The sequence below is a fragment of the Odocoileus virginianus genome, chromosome 15 (genome assembly GCF_023699985.2).
Source record: "Odocoileus virginianus isolate 20LAN1187 ecotype Illinois chromosome 15, Ovbor_1.2, whole genome shotgun sequence".
Classification (NCBI taxonomy): domain Eukaryota; kingdom Metazoa; phylum Chordata; class Mammalia; order Artiodactyla; family Cervidae; genus Odocoileus; species Odocoileus virginianus.
Window position 1 is genome coordinate 64916099 of NC_069688.1, and position 15587 is coordinate 64931685.

Below are 15587 nucleotides of genomic sequence, written 5' to 3' on the forward strand. Positions count from 1 at the left end.
TTGCCTGTCTACACTACACTGGCGAGTTTCTGGGTTCAGATTTTCAATGTCAGGCACAGATGAAGAGTTCAAAGAAGACGTGCAAAAACAAGAGGCTGTGACCATGGGATGGAAATGAGAGACTCCCTGAGATTTTCTGTCTGAAAATTTCTGTCCACCATTAAAAGGTTCTAACCTTTGAAAACCAGCAGCCATGTCTCAAATGCAAGATCTGGAAGAGGACATGGTTCACAGAAGTGGATTTTGCTCCATATACATGTAAAGGAAAAATTAAACTCTTACTGCTTTCTCCCATTTGAGTTTACGACTTCTGGACCAACTATCAAGACTGGCTTTACAGCAAAGCTAGATCAAGAATATGTTCTGTGATAGGCAGTTAAGAAACATACAGCTAATTTATATTTTGGATGAGATAAAACCTGTAGGTGTTCAGAGAAAACAGTGATCAAAGAAACCAGGACAAGAGTGACAACATCATTATCACTTGGAACATCTACCAATGCAGAATCCTAAAGTCATTTCTTATTTCCTAATTGATAAAAACCTCGAACTTCAAAAAAACCTTTTTATTTATATTGGGATATCATGTTCATGCTCAGTCGTGTCCAACTCTGAGACCCCATGAAATGCAGCCCGCCAGCTTCCTCTGTCCATGGGATCTTCCAGGCAAGAGTACTGGAGTGGGGTGCCATTTCCTCCTAGAGGGGATCTTCCTGACCCAGGGATCAAACCCATGTCTCCTACACTGGCAGGCAGATTCTTTACCACTGAGTCACCTGGGAAGCCCTGAATTGGGGTAAAGGCGGTTAATGTGCTAGTCTCGGGTGAACACAGAAGGAACTCAGCTACAGATGCATGTATCCATTCCCCTCCAACCCCCTCCCATCCATGCTGCCACATAACATTGAGCAGGGTTCCATGTGCTATAAAGCAGGTCCTTTCCGGTTATCCATTTTAAATACAGCAGTTTGTACATATCTGGCTTTTTTCTAAGTCAAAATCTTTCTTTTTCATACTTCCAATGCTAGATTCAGCTTTGTCTTCTGGGAAGTCTTCCAAATTTAGATATTTTGAAGTTCAGAGATTTTCTGAGAAATAAAGTTTAAAATAAATACATTAACATTTAAAATAAATACATTAACAAAAATGAAAAAAAAAATTTTTTTCTGAGTTCCTTCACTTACACATCCTTGAGTCAATGCTGTGGTCTTTGACAAACAACACTTACTTAGACTAGATCTTGGGTTCTGAATTCTGGAAATATTATTTTGCCTTGTATAACTGTTCTAGGACCTAGGGATTGGCTCATTTCACAATTTGTTGTTGTGTGCCTAAAGCTGACACTTTCTGATGTGAATTTGGTCTCTTCAAAAACAAAAAAAAAAGTGTAGCTCATAAAACAAACATTTGGCATTAAGCAAATACAACTTCTGAGACGCTGAAGGGTCTACACCCATTGCAGGAGGAAAGAGTCCAGCCTGCAGCTTTTAAAAGAAGCCCAAACACTGAGAAATGGCTCTAGCTGATACTGAGCAGAATATTAAGTTAAACAGAATGGATTTTGCACTTAAATTTCTCTGGCATTCTACAACACAAGGCCAACAGAACTTGATTTTGGACTTCATTTCCTTCACGCTTTTTCCTAAACTTGAATTGATGAGCTGGTTCTTTTCTGCCTGCTTTCCAGATCACTTTGTATACTTCGTGCCCCAGAGGCTGCACAGGCCCCTGGCCCTCGGACTCTCTGCTGAACGCACCCCCGGGGAAGCACCCGGAGGACAGGAGGAACTCAGGGCACGTGCTTTCCCCTCTGTTCCTCCCAGGTCGCCGGGAGTCCCCTTCCTCTCTGTGTAAGGTGGCCTTCTCCACGCAACTCCTTTCTCTGGAGTCTGAGGCTCTCCCCTTCCGTGGCCCCTTCAGGCCCAGGGTGGTGTCAAGTACCCCCTCCTGATAACCCCAGGATGCTGTCCATCCTTCTTCACTTCCAGATACCTTGTCTCCACTGCGGTCAACAGTTCTTTTATTAAACCCTTCTCTACTGCCCAGCGTGAGCTGCCATCTGCTTCCTACTAGAAGTTAACAGATGCAGCCTGGAAGGGAATTCAGTTGACAAGTTACATTTCTCCTGGGGAATCTGATAATAAGAAGAGGATTGTGTTTTATGATTTTTCATTTGCTCTCTTTGAAGAACCTCTGATCGCCCCTTCTGGATATGTGGTGGGATACATTTGGGATGCGAAGTAACATATAAGTAAACTTCAGCCTTCAATGCAGACTAGTCTTGGAGGAGTTAATTTAATTGGTTATTGTTTTGTCCTAGAGCCATTTGAGTGTAAAATCTATACTGCCTGCGAGTGGTCCCAGTGGGTACCCAGAGGAGCAGTAAGCAGTGTTTGCAAAGCAGCCTCAGGAGAAGGGTCATCCTGGGAGATGCCCACTCCCCTTTCCGGCTGACAGGGCTATAACTCTGGCTGACCGAAGATTGGACAGTTAAGCCCTAGATGGTAAAGAATCTACCTGCAATGCAGAAGACCCAGGTTCAACCCCTTGGTCAGGAAGATCCCCTGGAGAAGGGAATGGCTATCCACTCCAGTATTCCTGCCTGGAGAACCCCATGGACAGAGGTGCCTGTTGGGCTACAGTCCGTATGAAGAGATGGATAGAACTGAAGTGACTTAGCAGGCACGCACCATTGAAGACTAAGTTGTGATTTCATTATTTGTTTCACAAAAAAAGGTAAAGGCCATAATTCCCAGCAAAAACACAAAGCATTAAATTATATAGCAATCAAGGAAAAACCGAAAATAATATGTGTGCCATTGTTTGGAAGATTTCAATTTATGAAGCGAAAATGAGTATGTAATTCTTGAAAAAACCACCTTGAAAACTGAATTAAAATAAATGGTGGAATTTTTTCACTTAGTGTTACCTCTCCTGAGTCTTCCATCATTTTCTATTCAGATAAACTACCAGTTTCGTTTCTTCTTTATCCTCAGTGTGGAGAATAAAAGTCAAAATTTGAGCAGACATCTCTGGTTAACTGTGATTACTGACGATGGCGTCTGGGGAAGGAGCGGCTGACGCCAGGTCAGTTCGAATGATAGAAGAAACATCACACTGCTAAGAGTAAGACCTTCCCTGTTTGGTGTCACGTCTGATAGCCAGTGCAGACACACAGTAGGTGCTGGTTGGCGAAGATATGCTATTACGTGAAAACTATTAGAGTTCGAAAGAGGAAGATGTCTACTTGGGAGGAATATTGCTGGGCTAAATTGAAGAGTTGCCAGAGCAGGCCACTGGAGTGCTATGGACAGCCCTGTTGGGAAACAGACAAGGCTGGTGGGGAAATTTCCCACCACGAATTCCCGTGAGCCCCGCATTAGTATTGGTGATTTTGTGACGTCTCTCTGGTGGTGGATTTCACTTCCTGAACAAACCCTCTTTTCACCAAGGTTTGAGCCAGTCTGTGCTTGATACCACGAGCACAAGCCTGACTTGTCCCAGAAGGGCCGGTGAGTGCAAGCAGCGCGGACCGGAGGAGAAGGCTCTGAGGACAGCAGCAACGCGGCTCTGCCAGGAGGACCCAGAGGCTCCTGGAAAGCTGTCCACACATAAACCGCACCTCGCAAGGAAAGACGACTCACTGGAAAAGACCCTGATGCTGGGAAAGACTGAAGGCCAAAGGAGATCGGGACGGCAGAGGACGAGGTGAGGCCGTGTCACCGACTCAATGGACGTGAATGTGCGCAAACTCTGGGAGATGGCGAAGGACAGGGGAGCCTGGCGTGCTGCAGTCCATGGGGTCGCAGACAGTCACACAAAACAGAGGCCGAAAGACGACAACAAGGAAAAAGCAATGTTTGAGGGAGGAAGGGGTATTTCACAAATGAGGAGTGTTCCGTATTACTGTATCACCCCACACTCATCAACCATAAACTTTCATCCAACATCAGCTCAGTGTCAGGAACTTTGCCAGGCAACGGAAATACCTGCTCTTAAGGAACAGTCAAGATGAGGATACAGAACGTATTTATGAAGCGGCAAACAACATACATAACAGGTCAGTCAGTCCGTCAGTTCAGTCACTCAGTCATGCCTGACTCTTTGCGACCCCATGGACTGCAGCGCACCAGGCCTCCCCGTCCGTCACCAACTCCCAGAACTTGTTCAAACTCATGTCCATCAAGTCAATGATGCCATCCAACCATCTCATCCTCTGTCGTCCCCTTCTTCTCCTGCCTTCAATCTTTCCCAGCATCAGGGTCTTTTCAAATGAGTAAGCTCTTCGCATCACATGGCCAAAGTATTGGAGCTTCAGCTTCAGCATCAGTCCTTCCAGTGAAAATTTAGGACTGATTTCCTTTAGGATGGACTGGTTGGATCTCCTTGCAGTCCAAGGGGCCCTCAAGAGTCTTCTCCAACACCACAGTTCAAAAGTATATAACAAGCAATAATGAAGTAAGCCAAATATCCCAGTTTTAGGGAAATATACCAATACCGGGCTAATAGAATTATTTTAGTAAGGGAATAGAACCAAACCAACTTCCTTGAGTACTGGGATGGTTTTTCCAGAAAAGAGTTTTCCTGTTGTTGATCATACAAAAAATAGGTTAAACCAGAAAGCTGGGATGGGAAGGGGGTGCTAGGGAACTTGGGTGTGAGGGGTATACTAGTCTCTTCTGGGAAGGGGCATCTCATGCACAAAGATGACTGAGAATTCTGCAGTCATTCTAACGGTGAGGGGTGAGTTATCCCTGGTCAGAGGACACAGGCTGAGAGCTAGGCAAAGAATGAGGCCATAAGTGATCAGAGGTGTGAGCACAGGTTTAGGCAATGGTTGTTAGGAATTCTCTAATTTAAACCTCTCTGCTCTTTTTTCTTTTACCATGGCGCATCAATAAAACCTAAACAAGAATTAGCAGGGTCTCAGTTGGGTTGAGGTTCATTTAAAAAGACCTAGTACAAGCACTGTGGGAGAGAATGACAGGAATGAGGGTCGTTCTTCCCCATCCTGGAGACAGGTGTGAGTGTGAGGATCAGGACAGGTAAGGCAGGGAGTCAGGGGGCTGGGCACTGTAGGAGCACCGCGTGGAGCGGCTGTCTCGTAAGTTATCGGTCGTCAGGAAGGCAGAAGACACCTGAGGATCAAGCTATGTTCATGAAGAAGCCTGAGCAGAAGAAACTGGGGTGTTGGGTTCTGAACAGTCGAGAAACAGAGACAGCGGAGGTTCATTGTGTGTGCGTGCATGTCGTGTCTGACTCTAAAGGTTCACTTTAATGAATCTCATTGTCTGTCACATACATTTATGGGAGATTGCCATACCCATTTGCATGTAAAGATAGTTTGCTGTGACTTAATAATAACAGATCTGATAACTTAGGGCTGCACTACTCAGGAGGTAACCGTCTGTCTCGTCGCCCAGGTCAGTCCCAATTTATGCCAGGTGTCCCAGCGTAATTATCAGTGGTACTCACTTTCACTATCAAAAGAGTCCCAGCTTGAATAATAAATAATGCACCTGCTCTAACTGAGCACAGCATCAATGACAAAGAAAAGAAACACACCACTTCAGAAGAGCAGACATCATTGGAGAATGGAGATTGGATCTGCAATGTGTCTAAGAAACAGAGAGCTGAAATAAAAAATGTAATGATTTCTGGAAAAAGTAGTGGCATGTGAAAATAAAGTCAAATCTGCCATTTTAGCTGATATAATGTATTGAATTCTTTCCATGTGTCATGTACGGTTTTCTGTGATTTTTATGTAAGAATGTTTTACTCCCCATAATAACCCTACATAGCAGATACTGTTAGTAGTTCTCTTTTAGTGAGACACAGATAGTTTAATTAATTTACGCAAGCTACACAGTGAGAAAGCAGCAGAACAGGAATCAAATACAGACAACCTGGTCTCTCTAAATACACTGCCTATCAGTGAGTAATGAGCAGATTTATTTTGGTCAAGTTTTTGATGAGAAAACAGCTGTAGATAAAGTTGGCAAGATGGATTAAAGGGTCTGCAATACCTAATACAGCATTCATACTTCATTTGCTACATGGTACAGACTTAGTGAGGAGTTTTGAGATACTGATTTGAGCAAGTTTTATTTTCAAAAGATTTATCTTTGAGAGAAGCATACAGAAGGAATAAGAATTAGACTTAAAGTTTGTTTTAATCGTACTAATTCATAATCTCTAAATCATTATGTTTGTTACCTTTACTCTACACATTGATATAAACATAGGTGACATTTTTAAGAATTGCCTGCAACTGAGATTTATGGAGAATAAGATTAACAACCAGAATATAGAAAAAAGTTGCCAGGGAGGGAGACACACACAGATATTTGAACATACAACGATTTCTTCTTTAGAGATATGTATCTAAGACAAAGCCCCAAAGCCGAGTGTGAAACCCTGTAGGAGTGGATTAAGTTAAAGATGAAAGGAGAAAGAAACAGTAGGATTATGAAATGAGATCACTGTTTCAGGAAAGATTGGACATTCTGCTTGCTAGTAAAGTGAACTCAACAGACAGAAATTTCAGTTCAAAACAAGAACGAATTTTCACAGAATTACAACTCCCCAAGTGTGATTCTATGAGCATTTGTTCCCAAATTCCTATATTCTAAAAGTTAATCTACTGAATGTCACACAAAAATGGGAAAGAAATGTAACTGACAGAGCATATACATACATACACACACACACAGAAGATAGTAAATGTTTAGTAAAAGAAAGAGTAACATTCATAGTACACACACTATAGGAAAGCTGGTGAGAGATGGACGGAGATCCATAGGATACAAGCATGCTCAGTCGCTCGAGCCATGTCCGTCTCGTTGCAACCCTAGGCTGTAGCCCACCAGAATCCTCTGTCCATGTGGGCTCTCCAGGCAAGAATACTGGACTGGGTTGCCATGCCCTACTTCAGGGGATCTTCCCCACCCAGGGATCAAACCCGTATCTCTTATATCTCCTGCATTGGCAGATGTGTTCTTTACCACTAGCGCCACCTGGGAAGCCCTTCATAGGATAGGTAGATATTAACTAGATAAATGAACATCCACACAAATAGGCAGATAAGTATCATTACATTTTTTATCAAATTTCCCAATTTCCAAAATGTGAGAACCCAATCAAAACTCCAAGAGTCTAAGGGCTATGCCTGAATAATGATTTGCATGGTCCATGTACCAGTAAATGGGAAAAGGAAAATGACTGAAGGCTTTAGTAATTATTTCTAACATCTGGATTTGGACAATTAGCATTTGTTATTGAGGTGAAAATTGGGTAGTATTTCACAGTATTAAAAATCTAGTGAGTATTGGAGTTTGGGGAGATCATTTCCCCCAAAAGGTAAAAAAACAATTAAAAGTATTCTTTCTTTCATCATGTGAGAAAAACGAATTCATCATGTTTCTTTTATAAGTATCAACATTTGGGGCATCCTACTACATCCAATGTAGTAGGATGTACTGGGATTGTGTATGTGTGTGTATGCATAATATAAAATGAAAATTATATTTCTGAAAAATTAAATTATTTTCATATCAAATAGTAAATTTAAAAATTAATTGTTAAAACTTCTATGAAAGCAACTCAACTAAAATCATATATATTTTATTTACCCTAATACATATGTGATATATATATAGTATATATATATGTATAGCTTCACTTCCTTTGCCTAGGTAGCTCATATCTCCTAGTAGCCCAAATGAAAATTCCAGTACAGAACCAGAGCACTTGTCTTCTAATGGTAATATAAATAATATAATATAATATATATTATATATAATATACTCTGCCTCTTGAGAAACCTATATGCAGGTCAGGAAGCAACAGTTAGAACTGGACATGGAACAACAGACTGGTTCCAAATGGGAAAAGTAGTATGTCAAGGCTGTATATTGTCACCCTGCTTATTTAACTTATATGCAGAGCACATCATGAGAAATGCTGGGCTGGAAGAAGCACAAGCTGGAATCAAGATTGCTGGGAGAAATATCAATAACCTCAGATATGCAGATGACACCACGCTTATGGCAGAAAGTGAAGAGGAACTAAAAAGCCTCTTGATGAAAGTGAAAGAGGAGAGTGAAAAAGTTGGCTTAAAGGTCAACATTCAGAAAACTAAGATCATGGCATCTGGTCCCATCACTTCATGGGAAACAGATGGGGAAGCAGTGGAAACAGTGTCAGACTTTATTTTTCTGGGCTCCAAAATCACTGCAGATGGTTACTGCAGCCATGAAATTAAAAGATGCTTACTCCTTGGAAGGAAAGTTATGACCAACTTAGACAGCATATTAAAAAGCAGAGACATTACTTTGCCAACAAAGGTCCGTCTAGTCAAGCTATGGTTTCTCCAGTGGTCATGTATGGATGTGAGAGTTGGATGGTGAAGAAAGTTGAGCACCAAAGAATTGATGCTTTTGAACTGTAGTGCTGGAGGAGACTCTTGAGAGTCCCTTGGACTGCACGGAGATCCAACTAGTCCATCCTAAAGGAGATCAGTCCTGGGTGTTCATTGGAAGGACTGACGCTGAAGCTGAAACTCCAATACTTCTGCCACCCGATGTGAAGATTTGACTCATTGGAAAAGACCCTGATGCTGGGACGGATTGGGGGCAGGAGGAGAAGGGGATGACAGAGGATGAGATGGTTGGATGGCATCACCGATATGATGGACATGAGTTTGGGTAAACTCCGGGAGTTGGTGATGGACAGGGAGGCCTGGCGTGCTGTGATTCATGGGGTCGCAAAGAGTCGGACATGACTGACTGAACTGAACTGAACTGATAATATACTCAAAGTAATATAAATATTACTTTAAAAGATGGATTCTTCAGAGGAACAAGAACAAAAATATGTTCATTTTAAATCATTTATTTCAATAAAAACACAACTAAAGTATTTTATTTATATTTTTAGGTTATATAATGAAGTCATTATTTCCAGAGAATAATTCTTCTATCCAATTGCTTGAAACCACTGTCATAATAATTCAATTTAGATTGGAAAGAAACAACATAGTCGCTTTTCAATTAAGAGACATTTCATTTTCCAATGCCTCCATTTCCTTCATTTCTTCTAAAACTCATTATAAACTAAATAATTTCATTCAGACCAGGCAATTTCTGAAAACACAATCAAGGGTTACAGTATAAACATGAATTTTTAATTTTGTAGTTTATCTATTTCTCAGGAACATTTTACATTAACAGGTAGAAACTCCAGCTTTTAAAAATATTTCCCTAGGGTATTACATTTGCAGTGAAAAGCGATATTCAGGAAAATTATAACTTTTCTCCAGGATTAGCATGATATAGCACCATTAAAATATGCTTTGTAAGACACAAATGTTGTCAAGAAATAGTGATTGTTATATGATCAAAGAGAGAAATTAAAAAGGAAGTTTAAAAAAGAAAAAACAGTCCCAGGTGTACGGATTTTTAAAGTCAGGAAAATAAAAATGTATTCTTCATATGTGTATGCATGTGTGTGTATGTGTGTTTAAGCTATAAGTTCAGAAGAAATGCTACTCTCCTGAAAATTTAGTAATCAAGCAGGACTTTACAATAAGACATGGAAGGGCCAAAATGGGGCTTATATATTATAGTTAATTTTTTTTTATTTTAAATATACTAAATATATTAAAATACATTAAATTAAAATAATAAATATACAATATATTATTTAAAATATTATATTATTATAATGTAATTGTTATATATTGTTTATATTATAAATAAATATAAATTAAAATATATTTAAAACTTAATAAAGGAAAGGAAAAAAATTTTTAACTATAATTCTTAGCTCTAAAAATTTCAGCAAGCACTTTACATATGCAGTTATGTCATTAAATCTTTTCAACAATTCAGTTAGGAAGGATGTTATCACTGCCTTTACTTTACGGATGAAGAAAGTGAAGCTGAAAAGAAAAAAAAAGGAGTAAATTACCCAAGATCATACAAATAGTGGCAAAGTAAAAATTTCAAACCAGACATCAATTCAAAATCCTTCCCTTACTGACATAAGGATTCTTTAATGTACTATACTATAATTTACCTAGATAAAGTACAACATAGTCAGCATTGAAAAGACATAAGAAAATACTGATAGCCATTTAAGAGAGTACTGTGCTAGTAGCTGTCAAGATTTTAAACATAAAATGAGCATATCCTTTTACCCAGTAATTCACTTTTAGGGAACCTTCCTGTAGAAATTCTTGTTATGTACAAGTACACCATTGCAACATAATTTATAATATTCAACAATAAAATGTAGGCTCACCTTACTGTCCAGAAATAAGAAACCTATTCATTCATAAAGTGTGCCTACACCACAAAATTGTACATAACAATATAAGATTATGGTAATTTCACACATACTTACATAAAAAGATCTCTAAGATATATCTTTAAGAGTAAAAAAAAACAATATTACAAGTAACATGATCTTATTTATGAGTTATGTTAAATTACAAATAGAATATTGATAGATATATAGATAGACATATTGAGAAAGAGACCTTCTTACCATCCAAAGATCTTGCGACCTTATTTATCTTTATTCCTAGAGAAGAGTTCACATTACATTTCAAAAACCAAGAATTAAAATGTTTCCCTCACAGGTCTTATTGGAGCTTCAGGACTGAATCCACTACTACTATATTCACCGCAAAATACATCTGACATTTATCATTTTAGAGTACTTTCACTCAGTTCTCATAATATAAACTCATATTCATTCATTTGACAAGCATTTATTGAGGGTTTACTATGAGCCTACTTCTTATAATATGTGTTGTCAGGGTAGAAGGATGAATCAGATTGGACAAAGATCCTACTCTGAATAAAATGAGCAACCAGAGTGTATGTGTTGGGAGAGGCAGTGAGTTACAAGATATATGCACAGAAAGCATAATTCAAGGAAAACAGGGAATAGACGACACCAACCAGGTACCAAAACACGCACAAACCATGGTCTCAATGATGCACAATCTCGAAGCCTAGGGGTCTTCTGTAAGAGCCAAAACTCTGAGTTCAAGTTGTTCATGTCATTTTCTTTGCTTGTTTATTCACAACAGTTCTTTTAAGATTGTATTGATCCCACAACACTCTACTCTGCAATAGAACCGAGGGACAAGCGCACAGTCAGACAAGTGAATGGGATCTGCTGAGGCTGCTCCACTGTCTGGGAGCACCATCCAAACTCTCCGAGCCTCCGAGTGGTAAACTGTATTTTACAAAAGTGACCGCACCAACACTTCTCTTCAGAACCTTGTCACTTCTACATCAAGCAGGCAAGCCAGAGTCTCCTCGTCTTGAAACTGGGCACCCTCATAGCCACACAGTCGCCAAGGAGCAGAATGTGACAAGTTACACTGCTGCGCCTTTCAAGGCTGCTAACGCCAACGACCTCTCTCCGCCCCTCTCTCCCTCTCCGTCTCTTTCCATCTCTCTCTCCCTCTCCACTCCTCACGCCCACCCCTAAAATCCAGCCACCATGCTCTTAGAAAACAGTCCTCAGCATCCATCAGTACCAACTACTCAACTCGCTGGTGGACGAGCCTTCAGATGACCACAGGCTCTGCTTTCAAGGCTTCCGCTGAGGTCTTGGACTCTGCGGAATGGAGAGATAGGCCATCCCCATCTGGATTTCTTGTCCACAAATCCATGAGCATAACAAATGGTCGCTCTGATGCAATCTGTAACAAGGGTAGAGTAACTCGACACTCAAGTTCCTCATCAGAACGAAGTGGGCAAGAGAGCGGTATGGGATTAAGAAATACAAATACAAATATAGCAACATAAAACAGATAAGCAACAAGGGTATAATGTACAGCACAGAGAAATATACTCACTGATTTTTAATAACTTTAAATGGAGTATAATCTATAAAAATAATGAGTCAGTATGTTGTACACCTGAAACTAATAGCATCAATAAACTATACTTCAGTTAAAAAAAAAAATTACTGAGACTTGTATTGAGGCCTAACCTGTACTCTACCCAGGAGACTGTTCCATGTAGACCTGATAATAGTCTGAAGTTTTTGAATGGCATATTCTATAGACATCATTAAATACATCTGATCTAATGTATTGTTTAAGGCCAAGGTTTACTGACTGATTTTTCATCTGGATGATCTATCCACGGACGTAAGTGGGGGTATTAAAGTCCCCCACTATTACTGTATTACTGTCGATTTCTCCCTCTATATCTGTTACTACTCACTTTCTATATTTAGGTCCTCCTGTGCTGTGTGGATAAATATTTGCCGATACTACATCCACGTCTTGGACTGACCTCCTTTATCATCATGCAACGCCCTTCTTTGTTTTCATTACAGGCTTTGTTTTAAAGCTCATTCTGTTTGATATGAATGTTGGCACCCCAACTTTCTTTTCATTTCTGTTTTCATGGAGTACCTTTTTCCTTCCCTTTATTTTCAGTCTTTGCATGCCTCTAGATCTGTAGTGAATCTATTGTAGGTAGCATATCCACTCAGTCACCCTCTGTCTTTGACTGGAGTGTTTATTACATTTACATTGGAAGTGGTATTGACAGGTATTACTTACTGTCATTTCGTTAACTGTTTTTAGTTTACATCTGTTCCATTTTTTGTGTGATCTTTTCCCTGTGATTGAATAATTTTGTTTTATGTTGTTTAGGTTACTTTCTATTTTGAACACGTGAAGCTATTGCACATTTTGGTTTGTGTTTACCACACAGTTCATATACATCAACCTGTATATAGTGGTTTCTTTTAAGCTAATAGTTGCTTAACTTAAAACGCTTTCTAAAAGCACTACATGTTTATTCCACCTTCCCTCATTTTTATGTCGTATCTTTTTATATCTTTTTAGTCTGTATCTCATGTACTTATCACAGTTGATTTTATGACTTTTGTCTGCTAACGTTCATGCTACGTTTTTAAGCGGCTGAACTACTGCCTTCACTATATATTTGCTGTCACCAGCGAGATTTTTTTTCTTTCACATAGTTTCTTTTTCCAAGTTACCGTTTTTTCTTTCCTGCTTAAAGAACACTCTCTAAATTTTCTTGTAAGGTCAGTTTAGTGGTTGTGAACATCTTTAGTCTTTGCCTGTCTGAGAAACTCTCTCTCTCCTTCAGTTCTGAGTGATAATCTTGGCAGGTAGAATAATCTTGGTTGCATTTTTTTTTACCTTTTAGCACTCCCTTCTAGCCTGCCAGTTTTCTGCTGAGAAATCAACTGTCAGCCCTATGGGGGTTCCCTCGTATGGGACTAGCTGCTTTCCTTTGCTGCTTTTAAAACGTTCTCTTTAACTTGTGCCATCTTAATTATGATAGGTGTTCATGTGAATCTCTTTGCCTTTATCTGATTTGGGACTTTGTGTAATTCCTCAACCTGGGTATTTGTTTCTCTGCCCAGGTCAGGGAAGTTGTCAAGTCACTGTTTCATCCTTTTTCTCTGCTCTCTTTTTGAGACGCCTCTAACGTGAATGTTAGCATGCTTGATGGCGTCTCTGCGGTCCCTTAAAACTACTCTCATTTTTTTTAAGTTCTTTCTTCTTTTTGCTGTTCTCATTGGGTGCTTTGCACTACTTTATCTTCTAGATCACTGATGGATTCTTATCATTTTATACTCCCTAGGGTGTATCTTTTTGTTTCCATTTTTGTATTTTTCAGCTCTGCCTGGTTTTTTCTCTTGTTTTCTAAGTCTCTGTTGACATCTCATTCTGTTTCTCCATTCTCCTCCAAATTTCAGGCAGCGTGTGTGTGACTATTACTTTGAACTCTTGATCAGGTAAATCATTTATCTCCATTTCCATGGCACTTCTTTCTGGGGTTTTATCTTGTTCTTCCACAGGGAACATATTTTCTGTCTCCTCATTTTGTTTGACTTGCTCTGTTTCTATGAATGAAGCAGAACAATTACCTCTCCCAGGCTTGAAGGGGTGTCTGTGTGTAGGAGAGCCTCTGACGTAGACCGCCTGTGTTGGCTGGAGCTGAAGTGGGCGCCAGCTGAGGGTGCGGTCCAAGAGCTGCCTAGACCAGCCCGCGGGGGCTGGGGCCGGAGCAGGCCAGGGCGGGGAAGGGGCCGGAGCCGGCCAGGGCGGGGAAGGGGCCGGAGCCGGCCAGGGCGGGGAAGGGGCCGGAGCCGGCCAGGGCCGGGAAGGGGCCGGAGCAGGCCAGGGCGGGGAAGGGGCCGGAGCCGGCCAGGGCGGGGAGGGGGCCGGAGCAGGCCAGGGCGGGGAAGGGGCCGGAGCCGGCCAGGGCCGGGAAGGGGCCGGAGCCGGCCAGGGCGGGGAAGGGGCCGGAGCCGGCCAGGGCCGGGAAGGGAAGGGGCCGGAGCCGGCCAGGGCCGGGAAGGGGCCGGAGCCGGCCAGGGCGGGGAAAGGGCCGGAGCCGGCCAGGGCGGGGAAGGGGCCGGAGCCGGCCAGGGCCGGGAAGGGGCCGGAGCAGGCCAGGGCGGGGAAGGGGCCGGAGCAGGCCAGGGCGGGGAAGGGGCCGGAGCCGGCCAGGGCGGGGAAGGGGCCGGCCCGTACCGCGTGAGGGCCAGCTTGGCAGCAGGACTGCGGTGGGCGCGCAAGGGGGAGACTGCAGGGCATCGCGTGCCAGGGCGCCTTCGGGGGACAGCGGGGGCTGGTGTGACCAGGGGCCGGAGGCACGCTGACAGGGCTCTGGCAGAGCAGCCGGAACCGCGCTCCTGCTTAGGCTGTGAAGGCAGGAGGGGAACGCAGAAACGCGGCGCTCTGCTCTCCGTGTGTCTGCCCCCAGGAGAGTGCTAAAGGTCCCGCCCGCCAGGCCGGTGCTCTGCGGTTAGTACCGGTAAGCAGGTTTCCTTCACGTACAGTCCAGGTGCCTCTTAAATCCCTCTTCTTGCCCCGTGCCCCAGGGCAGGCAAGCCTGCACATCGGCCCGTCCCAGCTACCCCTTCCTGCTGGAGGGGCCGCCGGAGGGGTTCCCGCTGAGACCGCGCCTCCAGCTCTCCAACCTGTCTGGAGGCGGCGGCTCTCTCCTTTGTCCTTAGCTCTTCTTCCGGAGAAACTGCTCTATTAAGTAAGCATAGATTCAACGTGTCCACGGAAGCATCTGAGTTCAGGGTCTTCCTACACTGCCCTTCTTGAAGTGGAAACTACTCCCTTCCCTCCTGAATTTGTTCTCTACATAGTAACAAAAGTAATTTATAAAAAGTAAATTTGAAAACCAAAAAAAAGTAATTAGAAACTTCTGCTTTAAAAAGAAAAAGGGGATCTTCTTCCCCTTATTTCTCCCATGAAGTAGACCTGAAAACCCTGGAAACTGTACATAAAACAAGCATAAGAAGACTCTGAAAAGTGGAGAGAAGGCGAACCAGCTAGGCGCGTGGTGACAGAGGAGCCGCAGAGGAAAGAGCTACCCTTTGGAACTCACACACCCCAGAGGCGAGGTGAAGAACTGGCGACTCAGAAACGGCAACAGACAAAAACGAAGAAACAAAAAGCGCAAACGGAAGCCACAGGTCTGTGGAGATCTGAGAGCGGTAAGGACGCTTGGAAATGAGAAGGGAAGCAAGAGTGGGGCAGAGGGTTCTGCTGGTGGGAAAAG

At 42.2% G+C, this 15587-nt stretch overlaps 1 protein-coding gene across 1 annotated transcript; it reads right to left on the bottom strand.

Annotated features, from left to right (window-relative positions):
- Positions 1-10745: 10745 nt before the first annotated feature.
- Positions 10746-14704, bottom strand: LOC139038508 (basic proline-rich protein-like). Its single transcript, XM_070477456.1, has 2 exons — positions 13936-14704; positions 10746-11719 (listed from the first exon to the last, which is right to left on the bottom strand). Exons 1-2 carry the CDS (start codon positions 14606-14608, stop codon positions 11562-11564), a joined length of 831 nt encoding a protein of 276 aa, XP_070333557.1. The 5' UTR covers positions 14609-14704; the 3' UTR covers positions 10746-11561.
- Positions 14705-15587: the final 883 nt, after the last annotated feature.

Bases quoted from the DNA above. Each gene is read 5' to 3' on its own strand.
- LOC139038508 (XM_070477456.1), bottom strand. From the start codon at position 14,608: ATGCCCTGCAGTCTCCCCCTTGCGCGCCCACCGCAGTCCTGCTGCCAA. The intron at 11,720-13,935 runs GTAATTGTTCTG...CCCTTGTTACAG, and splicing joins CCCCTTCAAGCCTGGGAGAG to ATTGCATCAGAGCGACCATT.